Below are 26,163 nucleotides of genomic sequence, written 5' to 3' on the forward strand. Positions count from 1 at the left end.
GTGTGTGTGATGAACACAAAAAAGGGATGCAAATTTATTTCTTCATTTGCATATTTTAAGGAGCTCGCTGCGAAATATATTTTTTCGCCATCTTCGCCGTCGTCGTCGTCTTGGTGGCTTTCCAATATTCATGTGCCTTTTGTGGACCCGGCGAAAACCCTTTCTGGCTCTGTCTCTCTCTGCCTGATGAAACTTTATGAACTTTGGCTTGGCCGCCACGAGTGAACTATAAATTTGCGAGGCTCCGCTGATTGCCATTGTGTTTTATCCCCTTTAGGTGAATCCCCCCGCATGTAAATCGCATCCGTATCTCCTGCAATTGTGCGCAATCAGCGAAATTGTAACGCAGCTCGTTTTTCAGCTCCAATCCCGAGAAAGATCCGCATCCGGAGCTGATCCCGCCTCGAAAGGCATCGTAAATTGCGCGACTCGAAAATGTTTTAATTAAATGCGTCGGGGCATTCGTTTCTGGATCGTCATCGTGTGGGAGTTGGCCTTAAAAATAATGTAATGAATATTTATATCACTGACGAATCGGGGTTTCTCCCCCGACTTGTGGCAATGGAAAACATCAGCGGGTTGAGTGTCAAGGTTTGGAGATAAGACACGTTTTAAATAATTTAATAGATAATTGCGTAATTCTATTACCTTTACAACAACTCATTTTAAGATGCTGCTGTTTCTTCTTGTAATTCTTAGGGCATCGAAAATTATATACACAGGTACATCAATTTTGATTAAGTGGCAGCTCTTCTGTTGATGTTTTCTTGCCATCTGTAAAGTCAATCAAAGGGGTACATAAATGCATTTATAACCAGTGGTATCTGCATTTGTAAACCCTGAATTATTGTTGGTTTGCTTTGAAGCTATTCCAGCTACAATTGTGAACACTTACACCATAATCATAATTTGTTTAAGGCCCAATACCTTTACCCAGTAAGCTGGGGAAATACTCCCTTAAAGTTTTAAAATGGTAATCTCATTTTCTGCGGTATTATTTCACCCTGATTTGGTTTGAGCCAATCCCTCGGGCACTTTACTTTAAATTCTTTTATTCCCAGCAAGTGAAATAAAAAAAAAAACGAATACGAATTGGAATTGGAATAAAATTATGCGACAATCTGCCAAGGTTCTGGGATCTGCTCGACCATAAATCGCATTAGAATGCGGAGCAGATCCTTATTGATTCACTAATCGAAACGAAAAGCAATGGAAATGGCGGGCCAGCAATGGCGACACACTCAGATACTGGGAATAACTCATTTAAGGCGCGGGCCGTGCGAGGAATCGAAAGCGATTATGCAAATGGGAACGCGGACGCCATGGACGGCGATTTTCCAGCGGAGTAGTGGGGGGGCACAGAATGCAGAAGGCCAGAAGAGGAACACAACGCAACGCGTCACGCGCCGCATAAATATCTGCAAAATGTTTCTAATAATAGTCGCCCAGACGGATATTAAGGGGGGTTTGTGTTTCTCCGGGGAATGGAGCATCAGCTGCATAGCAAGGAAATGCAAAGCGGAAATATACATTTCAAAAAGGAAGAGCAGAACGAACATTTGCGTTTTTAATTTGTCCAACTGAATTTATTCAACACCCATGGCTGGCCCCAATACCATTTCCCTTTCTGCTCCTGCAATTTTTGTTAAGGAATATTTATGAGTTATACATTGTATATATAATTTGCATTGAAGAAAAAAATATCAAAAATATTTTTAAATTTATTCCAGACTTGGCAGAAGCATATAATTAGTATATGGCTTTCATAGATCTCTAAGAATTTCAAATCAATCTTTAAACATTTTTTCAAAAATCACAGCATTACAATCATAATTATTATTTTTAAACTATTTGTGTATTTTTTTCACCGTGCACTGAAGCTATCTTTCACATGGCATGGGCAAATTGAAACTCAACTTTGGTTTTAATTTCAACTTTTTTCCGCCTTTGTTTCTGCACCGAAAATGCCATAAATAATCAAATTACCCATCCGCATTGCAATCTACTGATAAAAATATTTAATTGGCTTTTACTCGGCTGAAGCAGAAAAATCGAATCGAAAATCCGAATCGCATTTTTGCTACTGCACATAAATCGCGGATGCAGCGATGCAAAAAGCCTGATAAATAATTTAATCGAAATTTTTCCACGGCCACTGCAGAGAGGTGGAAAAATGGAAAATGGAAAGCACGCACTTCATTTATTTTTAATTTACAATGACGCCGCTCCATATCGAAGCCCCGGGGGCGTCTCCTAGGTGCTCCACCTGGGGATCCGGCCATTCCCGGAGATCTCATCTTACAGGGCTCTTCTCTTGCAGTTATTTTTATAACTAAATTATATACGCCTGTCGTGGCAGCCCTTCTGGCCACTAGCTAAGGAACCAAAACCCAGAGCCAGACCCAGAATCAGAATCAGATCCAGGGTCTCTCCTCCTTTTCCGGCTCGATTTATGGCGCACAAGGAGCGCGAAACCATAAACAGCTTTTATGGCGTTCTACTGGATTATTGCCAGCCAAGTCGCTCCGCAGCCAAGCCCTAGTCCGGCCAATCCCCAGATCCTTTTGATTTAGCCAGGCCCATAAATTGAGTGCCCCCATGCAATTGTTCCTCCATCTTCTCAGGGCCGCTCTTCAATTGCCAGAGTACTTGGCATGGACCATTTGCCAAACGTGTTGCCAATATTTGATCGTTCTGGGCCTAAAGAGAGGGAGGTATAACTTGAGGATCTACAAGATTAACATTCTGTAAAGTATCTTGTGGTTAAAAAATGTTTAATCAAACCTTTGTTCAATCTTTACCTTAGGAAATAGTTTTCGAATTACCAAGACTTTTACTTCTATTTCCATTAACCACACATAAGCCAAACCATGTTTTTTCGCTTGCTAATAAATGTATGTAAAAGTAAATCGATTTTTCCTTTTGTTTCTGGCCCAAAGTATTTCCTTATGTAAACGGAATTCATTTATTGGTATTATTTGTGTTGGCCCGCGGAGCTGTGTTACTTTTTTTTGCTTCTCGCCAAAGTTGTTGTGGGCCAGTTTGTGGCGACACACATTGGTGTTGTTCGTATTGTTGTAGCTGTTCCTTGGCACCATCCCCGTGACCCTCTGGCCCCCCCTGCAGCCCCCTGGGGTTTATTCATGACGCATAAATCTCGGCGGCAACACTTTATGCGAACACACAGGCAAACCAGTGGAAAAATCGCCAACCACACGCCATGTACTCCTCGTAAATTTCGTGAGTAACTTTTTTACGAAATTAAATCTTGTTACAACAACAGCCTACAACAGCATGTATACATATATTTATTTATACGTAGGTATGTTTCTTTCCTTCTCTTTTTTTTTACTTTTGTAAATATATAAGTTTTAGCTGCAAACAGAGAGAAAAATTAATGAAGAAGCTTATAAGACTTCAAACTCTTTTCGATTTCCTCACCTTTAAATATATGAAAATAATATTTCCCTAAGCATAAGCAATACTTTCAGAAATTTATTTAATTGCTAAGCTCTGTATTATCATTTTCTGAATTGTTTTTTTTCGGTGCATCTAAGGCCAGAGATTTTGGCGGCCCAAAACTGAATCTGGCCAAGAGAGACTTCGAGGTGGGCGTTGTGGCTGGACTTGGTGGTGCTCTCATGTTATTTTTCTTGAGTTGGTGGTGCGGTGCGTGGCTGGGTGGGTGGGGTCTTGAGCTTGAGCTGTCCTGGCCAACGCGTGTTTATTGCCCTGCAGCCGGGGGCCAGAGATTTACAGGCCAAGCAGCCGGGCCGCATAAATCTGTCCACTCTGCTGTCCCGAAGGGAATTGGAAAGGAGTGGACTTGTGGGCGGAGGCACCACGGCTGCTGCTCTAGGAGGATCATGTTACAGGGAAATCGAATGGGAGACGGGGGATGCGGTCAGCTAATTGTTAATGCACTCGCCATTATGGCCATGCACTGGACGAAAAGCCCCACGTATACATAAAATGCATTTTAATTACCCGCCATATATTTCACTTTAAGCATTTCAATGCAAATTGCCTAGCAGAGGCTAGAGAGGGGACTGGGACCGTATTAAATGTAATTATTTGGCGCAAATTGCGTGTTTAGGATTAATTATGATACGGATAGGCTAATAACGCGACCCAAAGTGCAAAAAAACACATTTTCAAATTATGCCGCGTCCGTCCGTCGCTTTAAATGCACTTTGATTGGCGACCATCGGATAGGATATCGCATTAAAGTTAATGCCACGCACCTAAATAATGCAGTTGCCGTGTGTGTAAATGGGTGTGCGTGATGGGAATTTAATGTAAGCCAACTTTTGTTATTAGATTTAAAGTGGTGGTAAAACATGAGGGCTTAGGGGTTAATTATAAGCTAATTTATTAGACAAAAAACATTACAAAATTAGATTAAAAAGTTGAATGTAACCCAGAAATTAAATTTTAAATTTTGAAAGGATATTAAAACTCTATAAGAGAAGATTATAAAAAAATCTAACTTAAATGAGCAGCTTTAATATTTAATTTTAGAACGTACAGCACAAAGCTAGAATTTAAATTTTAAATAACTTGACTGACACCTTTCATCAATGTTTTATGTTTCTAGCATATCAAAATCTTTTTCAAAACTTTATCCTATTAATATTTAAATATTTAAGCTTAAATTTCCCAAAATGATCTGCAGAATATGTAGTAGTCAATGAATTAGTGGCACTGCCAAGCTGTTGGCACACATGACACTGCATAAAACAAATTTAATTACGCCATTGTTTTCATGTTCGTGTACATTTTCATGTTCGTGCAACGCCTGCTCCGAATTGCAGTCCTCATGAATTTCGCACAGAAGGAGGATGGAGAGGAGTCTGTGGAGGGTCCAAGGGGACAGCTGACACTGCGTCCTGTTAATGGGGGTTCAAGGCAGGAAAATAAATAGGAAAACCTTGAAGCAGGAGGCTCAAGGTAAGTCTTAAAATTTCCTAAATAATCACAAAGCAGGTTACATAATTTTTCACGGTATAACAAATTATGATCTTGGCTCATAATTTTTTGCCACGGCTAATAAAAAACCTCAGGCAAGGTCAGAGGAACCTTCCTCATTAAAAACACACAAGTGCAGCTGCTAATGAGCGATGTCTTTTTGGCTCTACGTATCTGCTATTTGGTCTCTGGCTTACCTGCACCTTTTTTTTAATGGCCGCCAGCGATCTTGACCTTGGTGCGAATTTTTAAGCGGAAAAAATACACACACACACATTTTTTATGGCGCATTCCCGTTGCGTGGCGAACCGTTTTGGATTTGGTTTTTTAGCAAAGGCAGCACCATCAGCAGCCTTTGGAAATTTATGATTTATGACGCTGGCCGTGTCCAAATCCGTCCAAATGCCCGCATCCGTGACCCTTTTGCATGCGGTCCAGGATCCTCGGGGTTCTTAGCTCTGGGTTCTGGGATCGGACTCGGGAATCGGGATTCGGCGGCTGCTGTTTTGTAAACACTCAGTATGAGTTCCAGTTCCCGCCTGCTTGGACGTTGCGGATCGGCTAAAAAACGCATCGGGAGCCGCCGTCTAAGTGTTTTTTGCCAGCAATACGAAATGAGTTAAAATAATGTGTGCGAAATATGAAAATCCATAAATGGCATATGTGCCATTTTCCATGGGAAAGTGTTAAGTGCGATCGGTACAGCGCCCATGTGTGATAGATGTGTTCGGTAAATAAAAAGTGATCGAATCCATGGGGTTAAGGATAAGGGACTGCTATTCTTGATAAGTTGGAAAAGTTATCAATAATTGGTGAACTGAATAAATGGTAAGTTCATTTAGGTATGGGATATAAGATCCAGCTTATATTTTCTAAAGATATACAAACGGAATTCCATACATTGTATAGGATTATATAGACTTATAGATTCTTATTTTAAAATCTCTTTAGGTATATAATAATGAACTTCACCAATCATTTAACATACATTAAGGAACCAAACATACCATTGCCTCCTTTTAAAATTCCTTAAACCAAAAGGGTAACATCCATCTCCTCCTTAATTAAATTCAAAGGAAGCTGCCAAGGCTCCTTACCAACTTGCGGCCACAAAAACTAAACCTTAAGAAGGGAAAATTGTTAAGATAAATCACAGACATGCCTGGGCATCTCAACTGGTGAACATTTCTTGCCTTTGCGTTCCTATCTTTCTCCAGATTTTTCTCAACGTTTTGAGTAATTCCGCGGAATAAGCGACAAAGAGCTGGACAGCCCCCAACCCAACCAACAAATAAATAAAATAAAGTAAAAAGTTAAGAAAAATAAACCCGCTCCAGGTACAAAAACAAATCTTGAGAGAGCAATAAACAACATGGTTGACAATCTTAAATCTTGCGACTTGCAGGCCATCCCACACAGATACGCGGCTACACAGACAGATGCACTCACAGATACGAATGCGAATGAATGTCGCAGCCATTATGGAACCCCTTGTTTTTGTTTTCCTTCTCGTTATTGTTGCTGCTCTTACCGAACACATTTCCTTTGTATACCAACACTGTCCGAAGCGGACCGAGCCAACCCAATCCCGGTTTCGGATTCAGAGACCCAGTAAATGTTGCGGTCATTGCTATGCCGGAATGCCAAGAAGAACAACAACAACAGCAACGCCGAGACCAGGGTTCAGGCCGCTTTAAAGGCTTGGCCTGTTCTGGCCCGATATAGCCCATAGGTAGGTAGAAAATGCCAAGGCAGCCCCGGCTGTGTGCTCCCCACAAAGAGTACAATGGGCTGCTTAGAAGAAGTCTTCAATGAACATTAAGTTCTTAAAAGAAAACTAAATAAATGATAAAGCCACAGGGTTTATATTTCCTTTTAAAATTGTGAAAATCAATCAAATTATTTGATTCAACAAATTTTATTCTGAATTTGGCAATTACAAATTGTGTTGCATACTTTTCGACACATTTCTGGAAGTTTTAAAACCCCCTCATATATAAATTTTAGCACACCAAATTCCTTTTATCCTTAAATATTCTGTAATATTAATTTTTTACCCCCTTATTTATATATTTAACCCACTGTTAAAACCATTGACATGGACCAAGTCACCGCTTGGCCTTTTGGCGTCGTGTCGAGTCTTTTGGCCGCTTGGCCTGTTTGTTGTTTGTCTCCTTTATGGCTTCTTCTCGTACCCTTTATCGCTATCTCCGATTGCAGTTGGATTTTTCCCTGCTTTTTATTTGGGATTTTAAACTTTGGGGTCACATTTTCGTGCTTTGCAGGTAAGAGGAGAAGGCTTTTCTTTGTTGGCTCCAGATTCGTTTTGCGGATATCGAGTGTCCGATATTAACCAGCTTTACAAGAACTCAACCAGCCAATAACTTGTAAGATATACACTCATCTCTGAGTGTCAGTCAGTTTAAAATCAACTTAACGACATTTTAAACACTCTGCTTGAGTATTTGCGGGGAAATCAGGGCATGACATAAAGATTCAATGAACAGCCAAGACATAAAATCCACAGACAACAAGCCCAGACATTTGGCATTTGATGTTTATTTAATTTGCCGCAATTCATAACAATTTCGTTTACGACATTTTTACTACTCGACAAATGCCGTAAAGCAAACAGAAACACTGCCGTCGATTTGTTTGGCACACGCTCAGGTTTTTATGGCTCGCTCATCGCTGCCGGGACCCACTGGATGAAGTCCATGGACATGAACTCGACTACTCTCCGCTCCTCCTTCGACAATTAAACGCCATCATCGGGCTGATTCGAAGGCGAAAGTGCAGCCAGCACCCCGGCGATTTATGTGCGTTTTATAGATCGTAAAAGCCGCTCTAACGGCCGGGCAGATGATGATTTTACGACGTGTTGAAATGCCACCAGGACGAGCTGTTCCGCCACTTGTCCCCTGGACCCTGACACCGTTTTTCGGATCGGAACGCATCGGATGTGGTTCAAGTGCAGCGTCGTAAAAACTTCCTCCGGACCACGGACTCTGACTCCTCCCCCGAGCCGTGCTCCCGTGACTACTTGAGAGAGCCGTAAAAGGGCTATAAACAAAAGTGGCGCCTGCGGAGGGACCGCAAGTAGTCGGCCAGACTTACGTGTCGTTATCCGGGCGGATTGTGTGAGCGATTCGATTCTGATTTGATAAGGATAATTATGTCTGATCGCCATAAAAAGAGACAATGAAACCAAGGAGGCGGAAGTGGCATATGGCCAGTAATTGGACCGTTAAAGTCGGGTTTAATGGTGGGAAAAATGCTAGGGAAGAAATGTTTCAGGGGAAAGTCCTTGCTTTTGAGGGGGTTCCTTATTCTTCACTCCTTTTATGATCAAATAATTTCCAAATAAAGCACTCTAATATAAATTAAGATCATTTTCCAAACTGTTTCATCTTCTTTTCAAGTTAAATTAATTATTTTCATCACACAAGGTGTGCACATCCAGATGTGTAACTTTATCTACAGACCGAAAAAAGTGGAGTGCACTTGCGGCTAATTGAAGTCGGAGGCGTTGGGCAGAAACAACAAAAAGCCACGAGATATAGCTTATCCGTATCGTGCGCGGTATCCATTATTAAGCCAGCCGAAGACGTGTTGATGCACTGGGAAAGGGACCAGACATTACGAACATTATGGACATTACGGACAACGCAGAACCGAAGACAGACCCATTCGCGGACAATGAACAGCGAACAATTCAGCTAATGACGTGACTATGGACACTCGACGCATTTGGCAACCAAAATAAAAAAAAGAAACAGAAGAAAAACCAACAGACACTGACCATTCCCAGCCCAAAGCTCCTGTCCGACCCGGCTTCATTGTTATCACCCGGAATGGCAACGGCCAAACTTATGCATCGAAAGTGTTGTTAAATTACGCCAAATTGCTTAATTTCAATAATGAAACGAACCGAGCGGACGGGAACCACTCAATGAAATTATAAATTTTCGGCCCAAATGATATGCAAAGAGCAATGGCAACGCCGACTGATCCGTGATCGTGACGTTGCCCTCTTATGTTTCTCATTTCGCAGCCCCTTTTCATTCCGATTTCGAATCCGATTCCGAGTGTGGTTCCTAAACAGAAAGAAACATTGTGGAGCCAGAGGATATTTTTTACTAAAGCAAGTTGGAAAATATAGTCAAAGTGTGAAAAATTTGGAGAGTATATTGTTTAAGTAAGATGCTGCTGTCATAATAGGTGACTTCTCTTCTAATCAAATTTCCTTATAAAATAATTCAAATTGATTAGCTTTTCTTTCTGTGTATATAGCTTCGATCCCGGCCAGACGGCGGCTCGACGCTTCCAATTTAATGGGCCCATTGAATCGGTCGTTAATGTTGCTTTTTATTTGGCCTTTTATTCGGTCCGCCGTTGTTGTGGCTTTATTCTCCTCTGTTTTAGTCTCTTATTTCGGTTATTGTTGCTGTAGACTTACTCAATTGTATTATTGTTTATTTATGCGAGCTTAAGTAATGCGCTGCAATTCCAATTTCAAAAGATAATTTCAAATTTACTGTCAAATAATTTATTAGACGAATGCCTCCTCTCTGTCTTCCACTCCGGCGGGTAGCTACTTTTCTGGAGCTTTATGGGGTTTCTTTGTTTGTTTTCTCCACAGTGTTTGTGTTCTTTCCCCCCAACAAAAACACTTTTACATTTTGTTGTGTGTGTGTATTTTGGAAAAGATAAAAGCAAAGCCGCAGCGAAAAGTTTTTATAAAGTTTTCGGCATTATTTATGCGCTGTATGTCGTGGGCGTATACGTAATATTTTATAATTCCCAAGTTGCGGGGCAGTTGTTGAACTAGTTGAACCGACGCTTTGTGATTTGACAAGGGGGACAGCTCCGATGGCCCATTGATAACACTTTAAGGCGTCGACTGTCCGATTAATCTATTGAAATCGGTTAAAGCTGGTTTTAAATACAAATTATACCGTGTTGGAAGGGGCGGAATTGGTTATTAAATTGAATGTTGTTAGATTAACTGTGGCTGAACAATTTGAGGGCTTAGAAGTGGGTTAAGTATGTAAGCTACAACATTTTTAGTTGAATTAAACAATGAAATAAACATATATTTCTTAAAATTTTAAGATTTTTCGAGGTTCTTAAACCTTTAAAGCTTAAAAAAGGTTAAATATTGTTAAAGAAATTGATGTTGAACTATTATGAGGAGGTATTGAACTCAAAATGAAAAGGCAAACCAATATTTGTATGGTATTTTACTTATTTTTCTTTAATAATTTGTTTCTCCTCTTCCGGCTCCTATAAACCTCACCCTGCTACCCCCCCAGTCTTTAAGTCCCATCCTCCTTGCCCTGCCAATACAACTCCGTTGTTTATCATTTTAAAATATGAACACTTTCGGCCGACGCCATCTGAGTTGTTGTCCAGTTAAGTGCAGAATCGTCGGCTCACGTCCTGCCATGTGTCTACTTTAGGGGACAATATGGTTTGGATAGTATAGTAGTTCCTGCCGGATCGAGGCATTACCCCAATGGAGGAGGCGTTCAACTCCGAGTGCTCCGCGGCATGGCAATTGAATGGACCGGAATGGCCTGGACTGGACTGGCGACGTTTGTTGGCACTTTATCATGGCCATGTATCATAATTTAGGCAGCCATTCCACCCACGCTGCAAACAAAGAGACTGAATGCGATCCGTTGACATTCAGTGTGTGGCGCTGACTAAGCAACCAAAAGGCCGAGGACGTGTGCAAACCTGGCCAAGATGGCCTGGCCAAGATAGCAGCAAAACGCTGACCACGCCCACCTATCGGCCCTGGGGGCACACACACAGGGCCATTTCCTGCGACAACATTTTGCGCTTAAACACTCGTATTAAGTATAAAGCATTAAGTATTGAGCAGGAGCAGGAGCAGGAGCATATAATGGTTCTGTTTTCATTTTGCGACCCAAAAAATGGAAACACTTTGCTCCGGCCCCGTTGATTAAGTGGATCGATTGCTGGCCAGCAACTGGCTATCAGCTCTTGGCCCAAAACACTGAAATTAGTTGGCATTTTAACACGAACACCTGACACTCGAGTCCGGCAAAAAGCTGCAGCTTCCTCTCCTCACATGTGAAGAATGGTGGGGGCTTAGTTTCTCTTTAGTCAAATGGATTATATTACAATCAGGAGGGGCGGAGGGAAGTGGGGATGAAAGCAGCAGTACGTGGTCGGCCATTATCGATGGCAAACAACACTGGTAGAAAATTTGGTATTTAATTATAAAGTTTTATTTATTTATTTATTTAAAAATTAAGATTTAGCTCGAAGGACAAATGTTCGTAGTCAGGTGGCTGGAGTCAAGCGCAAGATCAAAGGCTTAATGAATACAAATAATTTAAGAAATCCTTTAAATATTTTTTTTATTAAACTTAGATCACAAAACCCCAAATATTTTAATAGACATCATCTTTTTTCCCAGTGCAACTATGGGTTATTGATCGATAATTCCATTTAAGCAAATGCTCGCGTTGAGCACCAGAATTGTCCAAATTATATGTGTGTGGCCTCTGCTCCGAGTGTGTATTAAAAAAAATATATACATATGCCCAGGTTTCCTCAAACGCGATTGCAACTCTCTTTTTTTCCGAAACTCTGGTAATAACAGGAGGCATCCAGAGAAGCCAAAGAATCGGGGAATCGCGGGCTCCTATCACTCCCGTGTGCGTTTGTCGCTGGATCTGGATGCCGCCAACTCATCAGAACCGAACCAAACCCATCTTCATCCGCAGCCACAGCCACACATCCCCACCGCATATTCACATGCACATCCAGAAGATGTATTTTCACTTAAACGTTTTACTCGTCGAATAATGGCTTTAATGACTTTAATGGCGTTCGGATAATTTGGCCTCCGGGCAGCTGCTCCATCGCCGTCCATCTCCATCCAGCTCCAGCTAAAGCACCAGCTCCGTCTCCATCCGCATCGCCATTCGAGCTGGCCATTTCGTAATTGACGAAAGTAGATGGCCGGCGGTGAGATGCGATGCACATCCACATCCAGGATGCTCATGCGAAATGTATATAATTTGTAATTGTTGTTTCTCTTTAAAATGCACTCGACTGCGGCTCAAATAATTGCAATGAGCTCAGTTGCAAAGTGATCTAAAATTAAATGAATGCAATTAAATTGAGTTTTCTCTTTGGGTCCATATAATTTTGTAAAGGATGGTAATTGTTTCTCACGCAGGGTTGCCTCATGGGTTTTATATATGAATATATTTAATTAAAAATTAGAATACATTTTTTTGTAATATTTAATAATATACCAATATAAAAATAGAAAACATATTTAAAAATGTTCTCTAAAAACTAACCCTATTTAGTAATCGTAAATATCAATGATCTTGAGTATTTTGCAATTTAATGAATTAATTTTCTATAACTACAAAATTTTATTTTCTTTGAATAAAGGTACATGGTAAGGTCGTTCTTTCTTTAGGCAATAGATGCACCATTTCACATCATTCACCCGCCGTATTGACCTTGAAACCAAAAAAAAATACGCCAAACAGGACGTAAATGGCAGTTCGTAAAAAAAGAGAAAGACATAAAGAATACAGGTATCGCCAAAAAATAAAGAAAGATACCAAAAACGTCGTCACACGGTGACACAAATCAAAAGGTGCAACATAAAAAATGACATTGAGAAAACAGATAATTAAGCTGAGCGGAGAGAGGGGCAAGTGGAAAACGGGATGTCTGACCTGAAAAAGGAGGGGGTGAAATTACTGCTGCTGCCGAATGACAAGTCGCACATTTTCAAAGAAATTACCAAAAAAAAAAAAAAAAAGAAAGGAAAACATTGGAAAATGCACATAAATAAGCGGACGAGAATAGAGGAGTATCTGGAGGAGAAGAACAGCTGCCAGGGGACTGAAGAAGCGAAGACCCAAGAACGAAGAAGCGTTGATGGAAAGCCAATGGAAAAACAGAAAAAAAAAGAGGGAAAAAGTTCCAAAATTAGTCAAACCGGGCGAGTCAATTAAATCGAATGGGATGGGATGCCCGGCAGACGGAATTATTTATAAGATCGTTAATGGCCGAGGAGCTGCTACTTAAAAACGCATTTGCCCGCGGCAAATATCTTAATATTTGTTTACGAAAAGCGAAAACATTCTGAAAATGTCGCCCTGCTGAATTTATAATGGCAGACCGACGGATGCGACTTTTTAATTAAAATTCCGAATGCATTGGCAGTCGAAAAAATGCTTTTATTATTTTAATTACCCATTTCGGACTCAGATGGCCCCGCAGCGCACTCAATATTAATTTCATGAAAATAACTTCCCTGGCTCTCTTTCAGACGTGTCTTTTGTTTCTCCTCCAGCCAGCTGGGGTCTCAAAAACTCAAACCAAGGTCCCCGAAGTCCCAGTGGTTTCTCCACAAAAAAGAACTCCCAAAACATGGCAAACATTCGGGGAATAGATACGCATTTGTTCGGCGTTCGATAAACATTTATTGGGCAATCCAATCACGGAACTCACGTTCCCGGGCCGTGACAGTTTCGTTAAAATGCCTTTTCTTTATCTGACTTATTTCTCTCCTTTCTGGCCTTATGTTGCCATGCCCTTCGAAGGCCACAAGAATTATGTTTGCCGCATGAAAGAGTGATAAATAATCGGTTTTTGTATGCAAAAGGTATCGGTGGTGACTGAAAATGAAATCGAATCTGAATCCAATGATGGAGTTTATTAATCAGTGGGAATCGAATTGATTTATAGCGCAATATTTCTTCGGGTAGCGTATTAAGTTGCCATTATCTCAAGGAACGGATGAAGTGATTCTTATTTAGGGTTTACTTTAAAATAATTGGTTCCTTTGGAAGAGATTATTTGGTAAATATAAAGTGAAATATGAACTCACCATTTATTAAATAATATCAAACTTCTATTCAAAATTAAAATATTTATTTTGTCATCGCTGTAAATTAGTTTTCTGATGTCATATACACTATTTGTTAGGACTTAATCATTATTAAAAAATATAAAAACAACCTAATATCCCGAAAAACAATTTTTTAAAAATTGCCTTCCTTCACATAAAATATTTAACGACTCCTTATTTATTTTAAATCTGACATGTCTATTATAAAATTTTCAGAAACAAATGTCAGAGGTTCCAAAAGAAAAAATATATCAATCTTTATACTTTTTTGATTGTCTTTTTTGAAATAAAAACTATACCATTCAAGAATGGGTACTTTAAACATTCTTTGGTATATGAAATATTACTTCAAAAATCCCGACATTATTATATAATACTTCAAATATTAACCAAATAACCCCAGTTTTATTAAAAACCCCACCATAGCCCCTCTTATCACACATGTGTGGGGGTCAAAGGCCACAAACCGAAGAAGAAGAAGCGGCAGACAAAGACTCGAGGCATCAAGACGGTGATTAGACGCATAATCTGCTATTCGAGGGGCAATTTGTCACCGCAAGGCATCGCCGCTGCCACTGGGCCACTAAAAATCATTTAGGGCGAAATAAAAATATTTTTTACGACCTTTTTATAGTTGTTGCAACAATCTAATAACAATCCAAATAATTATCCAAACAAACAACAAACAGCGACGGCAAATGTCAAAGCAGAAAATCTCCGCAGAAGAAGCAGCAGCGCCAGGCCCGGTTTTCTCCGCTGCCGACGAAAATGAGCCATAAAACGGGGCCATAAAACCCCTGTGCGAAATGCTACTGCGCTCAGGCCGACAAGCCACGCCCCCTCCGCAGCGGCAGCGCACACGGAAGCCATAATGGCCAAGGCAAATTGCCGATAACTCAAAAGTGAGTGGGAGCGAGCGAGCTGGCGAGTGACGGGCCTGCCTGCGTCAGAGCGAGACGCAGCGAGAGCCTGAGCGAGAGAGGGAGAAAGAGCTGCGCACAATAATGGCTGCGCCGGGCAAAGAGAGCAGAAAAGCGAGATGGCGACAGCACTTCCGCTCGCTCACGCCGCCACGTGTCGCTCTCGCATTAAGACAAGTAAATCGCCGGCCGTTGAGCATAATCGATACGCAGCTCTTCGTGAGAATTGCTTTTCTCACGCTCTCCGCCGTCGCAGTCGCTGCCGACGTCGTCGCCATAACTGTCGTTGGTAATGGCCGTTTTAAGTGCGACTGAGATGGCCTCATAATCGTTTGGTGAATGTGGCTCAATTGTCTCCCCGCCGGCGCTCTTTTTTGGGGCTCTCTTTGGGGCACTCTCTCTCTCTATGTGGAGCTCTCTGCTATTTTTGGCTTTATGCTAACTTTAATTAGTTTTGTTGTAATTGTTGTAACTGCCCAGTGACCACTTTACTGCCCAGAGACCACCTAGAAAAATTCTCTCTTTGGTGGGGCTCTCTTTGGGGCTTTCTTTTTGGCGACAGGCGCAAGAGACACAGGGAGAGAGCGAGAGCAAACTACCAAAAGCGCGCGCATCTTCGCATCCTTCCACGGCTGCCAGAATGGGACATAAAATGTGCTAGGCAGTTAAAATGTAGATTTAAGTAAGTGGAAACGAGATCGTTACGTTGGCGCATAAAAATAAAAATCATTGTGCTCAGACACTGATTGAAAAAAACCCCGTGAGAAGCAAGCACTAAGAGAGAGTGAGAGAGCAACAGGCGAAGTGGAGCTGCGTTTTCCACTCGCCTTTCCTTTGAGTGGAAAAGTGGAAAAGCGGAGCAGCGGAAAAGCGAGCGCTGGCGAACATGTTGCGAGTGGTTTTCCCTATCAATCAGAAATCACCTTAAACTCGTTTTTTTATCCGCCTTCGCCGCCGCTTTTTAAGATTCTTTTCATTTTCGTTTTATGGTTTTTATGCTGCTCTTTACGACTTTTATGACTTTTATGGGGTTTAGTGCGTGCCAAAAACGAGGGGAAAAGGCAATTTTTAATTGAATAATGACGGCGTCGGGGTGCTGTTGTTATGGTTTTTTTCAAAGGCGGCGGGCGGCAGGGCCAGCGGCGACGGTAATTAGCCAGAGATAAACATTTAATTGGCAAATTCAATATTGGAAATCGCCATGAAAACCACGCCGACTTACCTCCGATTTTTAGGAAATTTTCCTCCGCCATATGCATTCTAATTGGGTCAAAGAACCCGAAGAATCTGCCTGGGTGGCATTTTTTGAGGGGGATATTTAGAATTGGAATTTTGAAATATCATTTTCCTTAGTGGCAATGTTTATTTATTCATTTTTTAATAAATGTACTCATAAACCTTAAAATATTATATACATGCACAAAATTAATATATGTATAAAAAATTTATGAATTTCCATTGGACTCTTTAAGAATTAAAAGGGCTTAGTTATATTTTATTACCGTTCTACATATTTTTAATAGGGGGTTATATATACATATTTAAATTTTACATTTTACTTGAACATTGGCTTCACTTTGTCTGACAGTCCTTATGGAAACCAGAAATAATATATCATAATATTACACACATATGAGAATTACTGTTCCCGCCCTAAACTTTATACCCAATCTCTTAAAGCCAGGAGGAGAAACTCATTGGAAATGCCCGCGTGCATGAAGTACCCCAAGTAATTATTGTTTTCATGGGCTCTTTTCCAATTATGCACTGGCCGAGCGGCTGGGCAAAAAGGGTAAATTGATAAATTTAAAAAAAGAAACTTAATAATATAAATGAGTCGCGCCGCAACCTGTCGCATCGGCTCACAAGTCAGGCGGTAATTGGCAAACTGGAGGCACTGGCCGCGGTTAATTGCGGTTTTTAATATATCCTGACCCTCTTTGCTGGATTTTGTATGCCGCGGGAAGTGAGTGTAAACACGACATGAAATACTTGCCATCGCCACTTGGCCACCTCGAAGTGGCACGGCAACGGGACCCCCCGTCGCACCTTACTCCTTTCAAAAGGACGCAATTTATGAGGGCCTGTGTAATTGCCACGCAATGCTGCATCCGCATCGCACACAGTTTTCAATTTACAAAAACAAAAAAGGAGAGAAAAAAAAAGGAAATTAAAAAGGAAAATATGAAAGAGCCGGAGTGCCTGCGTCCTTTTGGCACGGCACGTCGAGCGGACACATGTGGATCGCCGGCGTGGAATGTCCTTTTAATGGACTTGCCACTCTCACACTGCGCCGCATCCTTTCGCCTTTTAACTCGTGTTCCGCGCTGTTTGATTGCCGTGAATTGCTGTCTGCAGGATTTTCATCCTTTCCGACAGTGTGTTTTGTTCCATCGACGCAGATGTCGTATATTCTCCGTCGTCCTGCCGGGCAATTATGGCCGGTAACAACAGCTGACCAGATGGCAGTGGCTGAGAAGGTGAAAAGGTTAGTTTTTACCTTATTTTACGAACGCATATAGCTATGCAGTTTTAGAATAATAATGCAGAATCTAAATTCTTCGATTCAACAATTGATTTTACCTAGCTTATATCATAAAATAATTTGAAAAATAGCCTGTTAGCTAGTTTGTTATTTGCTAAAATCCCCTTGAGCCTCTGATTCTGTGTCCAATATATGTTTTTTCTTGACCTTCCGATTGAAAGACTAAGTAAAGCCTCCTTAGGTTCTACTGAAAGGCTTAAAAGGTCTCATAAATGTTGACTTGTCTCGCAGAAATAATGACTTGTCTCAATGGTTTATTTACACAGCCTCCACAGATGATGCATGGTACAGTTGGGCCAAGTGGTCGTCGTGAGTGGCTCTGGAGGACCATGAAGCATGGGGCTTGTTGCTTGGAGAATCATGGCAAGTGTCAGTGTCACAATACCCTTTCCCCCTCGAAAGAGTTCCATGGATACACAGATGCGATGGCGGCGTCAAATGCGACGCTGAATTTATTACGGGGGCTTTATTTATGCGCTTATCGCGTTGCCGTTGCCAGTGGCCGGCCTTAGCACGTTGTCAAGTGTTTATCTTGGCCCCGGACCCGAACTGGTACCAGTACCCTCATCCAAAACCAGATCCCGACCGGAGCCAGACCGAAATGAAATACCAAAAAGCTTAAAATTGAATTTATGGCTGCACCTAAATCATGCGTCGACGAAAAAAAAAGAAACAACTTACGAATATGCGAGTGTTTTCGGGCCTGTCGCATGATTTAGTGCCGCCGAGCGGCAGTCGAGAAATTTAAATAATAAATATTCCATAGTTACACAAAACGCAAAGCACAAAGGCCACAAAAATGGAGGCCCAAATCCCAAAGCCCCGATCCAGACCCCGACCCAAGCCCGAACCCGAACCAAACCCAATTTCGAATCGAAAATCAAAGCGATTCGTGTAAAATATTCAAAGAGAGCGCGACTAAATCAAAACGCTGTCGAAATAAAACGTTTGAAAATTGAATTTCGCTTCGGCGAAATTGAAAAGCATTTGTAACGGAAATGAAAATCGTTCGAGGGTGGAAACGAACAAAACATGATGACTCCGGCTCTGAATTTAAATTAAGAAATTTATCTTTTCAATGACTTGGGTCTTGTGTGTGTGTGTGTATGTGCCACGCCCTCGCCTTTGTTGTAAACTTTATGTTTTTTCTTGAGCATCTCCCACCTTTTTGGGCCATAAAAACAAATGAATTCGTCTTCTTTTTGTTTTGGCAAGCGTTTTCGCCTTATCTCATTTTGGGGTTCTAAGATTGAAACTTGATATTCAATATTTTGTTAGCTTTTTGTTTTTTTATTATTTTCTTTAAAAAACAAGTCTCTCAAAAAGTTATTAATTAGTTATTAGTCAGCAAAATATATTTAATCGCGGCATTTTGCACCTCTTCTAAGCAATTTGTACTCGACCGAAAAGAGCAACGATTTCAAGCGGTTGCCCAATAGCTTTTATCGCCGACTTCATTGCTAATAAAAATTTGCATTGTTCGAGCCGCAAAAAACAATATATATTTAAACCAGATCGGTGGTGGCCAAGAGCGCGGCTTCCATAAATTAGCTGCCCAACTGCCACGGGAATTAGCATACGAAATTACGCTGCTTAAAGATAAATACCTTAAATTGGTTGTTATTTAGAAGTCAATAACATAAATTCGAAAAGCAAATAATGCCATTTGTCAATGGGATTACGAATTTGGGGCTGCAATATTTCCACAGATTTTATTACCTCGAAAGCGGAGTCGATTTTTGGCAATTTGTCGATCAAAGTAATGAAATCACGTGTTAATGGGGAGTCCCTCAGTAATAAGAGATACTTAAAACCATTTTGAAAATTAATTCAAGATTATAAATATTGTATTTTCGCAGAAATACTTGAAATATAGCCTAACTTAAATGTAGTTCAAATGTTTAAATAGTTCACTTGGAATAAGTCGTAAGTCTAGCTATCCCTCCGCCTACTTAACACTTTCCATTTAATTTTCAATTACAGAACATATAAATCGTCCTGCCCTACAATTTCCACCCCAGGACATGTACCACTCTCGAGGACCATTCACCATTTTGGGCGCATTAAAAATTCCAAACGCATCGAGGTGAGTCCACACCAGAGTGTCCATGAACATATAATATGGTATGTGTACATTATTTATGGCTGCTTCAGAGTTTGTGTAATCAAAACTGGGATTCGGACAATGTGTCCAGTGTCCAGTGGGGAAGTGTGTCAGTAGGACCTCCGCAGGAAGGGTGCACAAGGATTCGAGTATTTGGGCCAGTTGGACAGAGCCCTTGGGCCAATTTGTGCCATGTGTGTGCGACGTGTGTCGCTTTCGCCAAAGCAAAGGGCCAAAACAGAGGGCGAAAAACCAGATACAGATACGCTTCCACTTCCAGAACTGACCAACGGCCAATGACCGGAGCCGGACTCAGGAACCCGGAGTTGAGTCTGAGTTTGAGTTCCAGAGGCCTCAGCTCATTTGCATTTTCAGGAGCAGGGACAGGGAAAGTGTTTTCCAAATTGCCACTCTATCTCTTGTGCTTTGAATTCGTTCTTTTTTTTTAATTTCATTTGCCGGCTGGCTGGTGTGTTGGTTTTTCTAATTAACAGAGGAATTTTCCATTTCGTGAGTTTTGTTTTTCTTGTTTTTTTTTCGGTTGTTATTTATAGTTTTTGCTGCCATTTGATGCCGCACCGACCTTTTGACCTCTTCGCATTTCGGGGAAGATTCGTCTATTGGTGGCTGAATTATGCCCAAACAGCGATAGCCATCTAATTAAATGAGTTATGGCCCCGGCATAATGCCGAGTATCTCGCTCTCGGATAAGCGTTTGCCGCCTAATCCCGCCCCGAAGCCAAAACTCAAAGTGCCAACCCCAAAACCCAAAACCCCCGGCCCAGTCCAGAGATACTAGATAGTAAAGCGGGCCGACTTGGGCTCGTGGGGATTTATGAGATCGCATTTTGCATAGTTTGAAATGGCACACAGTCCGAACTTGGACACAATTCATTTTCCCCGGCCACAAATCTCTCGTTTTGCATTCGGCGGCCATGAATCATGGACTGGCATAGCCTGCCGTTGGGCTGGGGAAAGCACTTTGAAAATGTTTTAAATCCTTACCATGGGTTTGAGGGAACGAGATATAACAGTTTTGGATATTATTTTGAAATGAAACTGTGCCGATTTAGATTTTTTAAAATATTTAAAATGTCAAATAAGTCTGGCTGTTTAGAAAAGCTTGCTTTATATAAAAATAGTTTGAAACTTTTTAAATACTTACTGGTGGTTTTAAGCCTATAAAAAACTCCTTTACAATTTTATTTTTCGTTATGCCTTTCTTAAGTTTATTTAAAAAATCAGGCATACTTACTCATATTGAGAAATATTCTTTATATCTTCTTAAATAAATTAAAATCCCCATTTTTGTGTTAAGTAATCCCAATCCACTGTACTTAACCCGTTAAATGCAAAGCCAGTTTTGGGTTGCCGTTGAATGGCATCGGAATTTATGCACATTTTATTGACCAGCTCGGAGGCAGAAAAGAACGGAGCAGCCCAGAGTTGGGAGTTGAGAGTTGTTTGTTGGCCCAGCAACATGTCCGAAAGTGTTTTATGGCCGTTCTGGGCGCTCGAGTGGCCATTTTGGGCCGATCCGGGACGGATCAGAGGGGTATATGCACATATGCATGCATATATCCCGCCTGCACATGCACTCTCCGGACTTGTCCGACAAGCACTTCTCCACTTCTGAATACAGATGAGGACAGGGCCGGCAGCAGCAGATGAGTGGCGTACTAAATACTAAACACCCGCCAGAATTTGCAGCTCAGCTAGCCCTGATTTATGGCCGCTAAAAACTAGAAACTAAGCTAAGCCGGCTTTAAGCTGAGGGAATTAGATTTAATTCCGAGTCAACGAACTGCAGTCAAAGTCAAAAAGTCAATTAGACGGCGGCGGACTATAGACCGTAGATTGTAGTCTGTGGTCTGTAGTCTCTAAAGTGGAGTGGAAATCTCGTTAAAGCCAATAACAGACGCCATTAAATGTGCATGAAAATTAAATGATGGAAGAAAAGCCACGCGACCACTTGAACTTGAGCGAGAATATCAATTTGGTGTGCAGTAATTCGAACTGACCTCGCCGTTCCAGGGCAAGTTCAATGGCATTCGGTTATACAAAAATGGGGGAAATGAGAATCGAGAAGTGAGAAATGAGAAATGAGCAATGGGAAAGGGGGGAACGGGGATCAGAGACCACCATGAGATAAGAGAATTTCGATAAGTTTAATTTATTCGAGCCCTCCGCCATATGTTGCAAAGCGTGAGCGGAGCAACACTTATTCAATCAACGCGATAGGCGTGTGCCCAACACTAATTATAAATCCGAATATAAAAATATTAAAACATGCTGGCATTTAAATTAAAAACGAACAGGAAAATGGTGGAATTTTTAAAGGGGGCTTGATGGTTAATTAATTTGACTTGGGATATTCCTAGCTTTAATTACTTATTACAAGAGATGAGGGACCTTTACAAGGCTTACGAATATAGTTTTTCAACTTAAAAAGCATGTCTTAGTAGGCTCGCAGAAATTTTCCTATTAAAAACATCCAAGTAACCCAGATCTCCTTGCCTTTAAAGTCACACCGAATGTCAACTGTTGGGTGTTACTGCTCCCAGAACTTCAGTACTGTTCACGTGCTCAAACGGTGAGGTGAATACTCCTCCTACCAGCTCCAAAATCAAAATTTTTTCAGTTCACCTTTGAAAATACTCCAAACACTTAACACTTGACACGTTATGAATCGAGTTCTGGAGGATGTGATCCACCGGAACGCAAGTGTGGTGGATCGCATCACCGTGGAGTCCACTCAGGGCTATGTGGTTTCCGATAACATAGCCAATGCGGTGGCCGAGTCTTCGTTTGACAACACCAGTGCCCAGGCGATAGTCAAGCACATTCACGGAATCTTGGTAAGCACCTGCCAGAGCGCTGTGCGGGACATTGATCCTGCGAATAGCGTATGCTTCCTGAGACTGGCCACCCGCAAGTTTGAGTACCTGGTGGCGCCGGAGGAGTACTTCACCGTCACCGTCGTTCAATGATTTTTCTGTTTATTGTTTAATGGTAAGCTCTTCTGGAGAAGAGTACCGTTATTTATACACCTATATTGAGCGCATTTCTTTGGGAAAATCTTTCGGTAAGCCTTGATCACATTTGGTGTGGACTTCCTTGGTAATCTCTTTGATAACTTTCTTTAGAAATCTTATATTTCGGCATAACAAAATAATTACTATACAATTTTGTGGCTCTCCATTACTAATGTAACACGACTAAAACACTGAATTGTAAGTTACTTAGTATCCATTTCTGGTAGTTTCCTAATCTAACCTCCTCTGGTAACCTCTTTCAGAAATAACGGTTATCATCTATCTGGTTCTGAAACACAATTCTAATACTACAATTCCGATGTTACACTCCGGGTAAGCATTAACCTCCTTTGATATCCCATTTCAGGAAGTTACTTAGTTACCATTTCTAGTAGTTTCCTAATCTTAACTTTTCTGGTAACCTCTTTCAGAATTATCGATATCATCTATCTGGTTCTGAAACACTATTCTAATACTACAATTCCGATGTTACACTCCGGGTAAGCTCTTACTCAAGCATTTTGCTTTAACCTCCTTTTATATCCCATTTCAGAAGGTTAATATTGGGTCGTATTATTCTCTTCAAGGTCAGTAGGATCGATCGGTTGCTTATGAATTCACTCTACTAGCTTGCTTACTTCGGCTGAAGTATTATTGATGTCGTATTGCTCTCATTTATCCTTATATGTAGCGTAAGGTTCCAACCAAGATGAATTGATGAAGTCTTTACCGCATAATCTATAAAGTTGCCTACAACTTTTAGGAATAACTTTCTAAAATGCTGCCGATGGGAAAGGTTTAGGACCTTGTTCCTAAAATCTCTAGGCAATTTGAAAACTTTAAATGTTTATGAAATCTTTCTGATTTTTGTCCTCATTGAAAAATAAGAAAATACAAAAATATTTGGCAATTACCTCATAAATAAATATTATGTGGACTTTACATGTGCAACGACGGAATTTTTTGGTTTTATTTGGGAATATAGAGTTCATTTTGAGAGGGAAAAGGTAAGATAATTCTATTTACCCAAATTTTGAAATAACTAAACTTTTGGATATTATAATAAAGTTAACAAATAAAATCCTGATCACCTTAGAAATTCGGGGTGGCCATGCTCTTTTGAACCCTTTTGAATGCTAAACAAACTCTGGAAGAATGCTTAAATCAACAGGGCTGCCCGAAAATCCTTTATAATTCCCCGGCGACGTTCCGATCCTGATTATTTACGACATGGCTTCATCGGGCCGGAATCTACCCATACTCCGATTCTATATATCTGTGAGAATGCGGCTTTCTAATGCGATAATTCAAGAGATTTACTTCTGTCAACATGACCATTTTGTAGCCGTCCGCTCGATTTCGATTTCGATAGCGAGTTTTCGGGGTGGAAATGTGAAAATGTGGCACTGTGGCCTTTGACCTTTTTCCTTTTTTTGTGCGCTTCCATCTTGCTGCCACAATGGATGCTGCTGGCTGCCTGCTATTTTAATTTAAAATGGCAGGACTCGTAACTCATTTTTACGACGCACCCTCCGGGCAGATGAATGTATCTATAGCCCCGGCCTGTCCTATTTTTACGGATCCTTGCAGGGGTTGCTACAATAACTTATCTGACTCTCAGCCCGACTTCAACCCGAGTCCATAATCGCTCCTGGGGTGCTCTTTGTGAGACTGGCTGGCTGCTAGCTATCTTTAAGCAGTTTCCCATTGTCTGGCATCGTTTTGTGGTGCCGGGCGAATATGCGCCGCCGAGATGAGAGTAAAAAAATTTGTACAGAAACTTAATTCAACAAAGGGCCCAAGCCGGGGCCATCGTCGTCGATGGTGGCAAGGTCGATTCCCCCGTTTCTACCCCGGAGCTGTCAGAAATGCGCACTTCATTTCAGGCAGCGTGAAATGAAATTACTCCACGGTCCATTCCCGGCTGACGACTTCATCTCGCAACGATTCGTGCGAAATTATCAATGCCCCTGGAAATTAGAAACACTTTGAATTAAATTCGAATAAAACGTTTTCCAGGGGCCAGGTCCCTCTTATCATAATTCACATTTTACGATCTCGTCAGGCGGCTACTGTTCCCATCTGCCCAGTGTTCACTGTACACACACGCTCTGTGAATTCAATTAGACTGTGCGGCAAACCTGAAAGCGGACTTGCAACGCGACAAGGCCTCTGATAATGACTTGATTTGGTAGATTCTATAAAAAGATTTGAATTTATTTATTTCATTTTTAATTATTATTACACTCTACTATTTTATATTTATTACGTTGATACTAGATAAGTATTATTAAAGACTCGACACTAGAATTTTTTGCTTTTTTCATTTAATTTACATTTAAGATTTAACTTATAAAAATTTATTTTAAACTTAGGTCTTTGTCTTTAAGAAGCAACATTTTAGTCAGGATTCCTCTAGGTTTTATAATAAAATAGTGTTTGTTTTACAAGTTAATTTAAAGCTTCGTCTTTGGATTGCGTAAATACATTTTTCTTAATTTTTACTAAGTAGCCATACTTTGTTCTATAAGAAATATAATTATAATTTCTTGTAGGTTTCTTATGCGACTATTTATTACAACGCATGAAAAACTTCAAACTGGTTTACCCAGCTAAAAATGTACAATTTTATAGGTTTTAAAAACAAGCATATTTAAAAAACACTTTGCTTAAAGTTATAAAATAATAAAGTTCTTAAAAAAATTGACAAAAATGCATAAAAAATCCACAGACTACAGAAATTTCTTCTTAAATCTAAAATACAAAATAAATAAATTATATAACATTGCTTGATTTCTTGTACTTTCAGTTCCCGACGGCTCATTGGAGAAGTGAGAAAAGGGAGACCGGAGAACAGAGAACCGAGAGCCAAGAAGGCAGGAGAAAGAGCGCCTCCGCCTCGAAATTCTCACTCAAACTCAAACTGGCAGAGGCCAAGCCCATTTTCCTGTTCATGCTGCTGACGTCGACGACCGATTTTAGTGGTGTTTTTGCGTTGATGAAATGCCGGACTGAATTTTTTTTGTGGCTGCTCGTTCAACCACCGAGCCACATTTCCAGTTTCGACTCGCAGCGGCGCAGACGTCGCTTGACTTCACCGGATGAGCGATTTCTTAAAAAAAAAACCCGAGGAAAGAATTCAAAAAAAAGTACAGCACAACCTGAGGAAAATTATAAAAAAAAGTTAACTCAACTAAAATTAAAAAAACGTCTTTAACTTTAGTTGAAACAAAACAGGAAACCGGAAACAGGAAATGGAAAATATTAAAATATGAAAAAATTTCACGTTCTGCTTGAGCTTCAGCCTTTTTGCGCCAGATGGCGATACTGTGCTGCAAGCGCCCTCTATGGCTTCGTGTCAATGCTAGTTTGAGGGTCACTCGCCTCTGCTGCAGTTTTAGAGCCACTGTTACTCCTTTGAAGTTGTCCTCTGTTAGATGGCGCTAACAAAATGTTAAGGTTTTTAAGTTAAAGATATTCTTGATCAGCATCAACAGCCAAATCGATCTAGCCATGTCCGTCTGTCCATCTGTCCGTTTCTATGCAAACTAGTCCCTCAGTTTTAATGCTATCTGAATGAAACTTTGCATATAGTCTTCTATATACTGTCACTGCTATATATGTCGGAACGGGCCGGATCGGACGACTATATCATATAGCTGCCATACAAATGT

General features: G+C 40.8%; 1 protein-coding gene and 1 long non-coding RNA gene across 3 annotated transcripts; one reads left to right on the forward strand and one right to left on the reverse strand.

Annotated features, from left to right (window-relative positions):
• Positions 1–16,247: 16,247 nt before the first annotated feature.
• On the reverse strand, positions 16,248–18,168 carry LOC108071452 (uncharacterized). The gene is made up of 3 exons (XR_001770585.3): positions 18,032–18,168; positions 17,389–17,967; positions 16,248–17,277 (listed from the first exon to the last, which is right to left on the reverse strand). It is a non-coding gene; the product is annotated as an uncharacterized lncRNA (long non-coding RNA).
• A 3,840-nt stretch (positions 18,169–22,008) lies between these two features.
• On the forward strand, positions 22,009–23,448 carry LOC108071451 (dynein light chain roadblock-type 1). Of its 2 annotated transcripts, none has more exons than XM_017162207.3 (5): positions 22,009–22,539; positions 22,601–22,687; positions 22,753–22,822; positions 22,921–22,989; positions 23,043–23,448. In XM_017162207.3, exon 1 carries the CDS (start codon positions 22,139–22,141, stop codon positions 22,442–22,444), a length of 306 nt encoding a protein of 101 aa, XP_017017696.1. In that variant the 5' UTR covers positions 22,009–22,138; the 3' UTR covers positions 22,445–22,539; positions 22,601–22,687; positions 22,753–22,822; positions 22,921–22,989; positions 23,043–23,448. The 2 variants fall into 2 exon arrangements, with proteins under 2 accessions (XP_017017696.1, XP_017017697.1); XM_017162208.3 differs by having other exon boundaries at positions 23,077–23,448.
• The last annotated feature ends 2,715 nt before the right edge of the window (positions 23,449–26,163 follow it).

Source organism: Drosophila kikkawai, chromosome 3R (genome assembly GCF_030179895.1).
Source record: "Drosophila kikkawai strain 14028-0561.14 chromosome 3R, DkikHiC1v2, whole genome shotgun sequence".
NCBI lineage: Eukaryota > Metazoa > Arthropoda > Insecta > Diptera > Drosophilidae > Drosophila > Drosophila kikkawai.

Excerpts from the sequence above, each read along its gene's own strand:
- LOC108071451 (XM_017162207.3), top strand. The coding sequence starts at position 22,139 with ATGAATCGAGTTCTGGAGGATGTGATCCACCGGAACGCAAGTGTGGTG.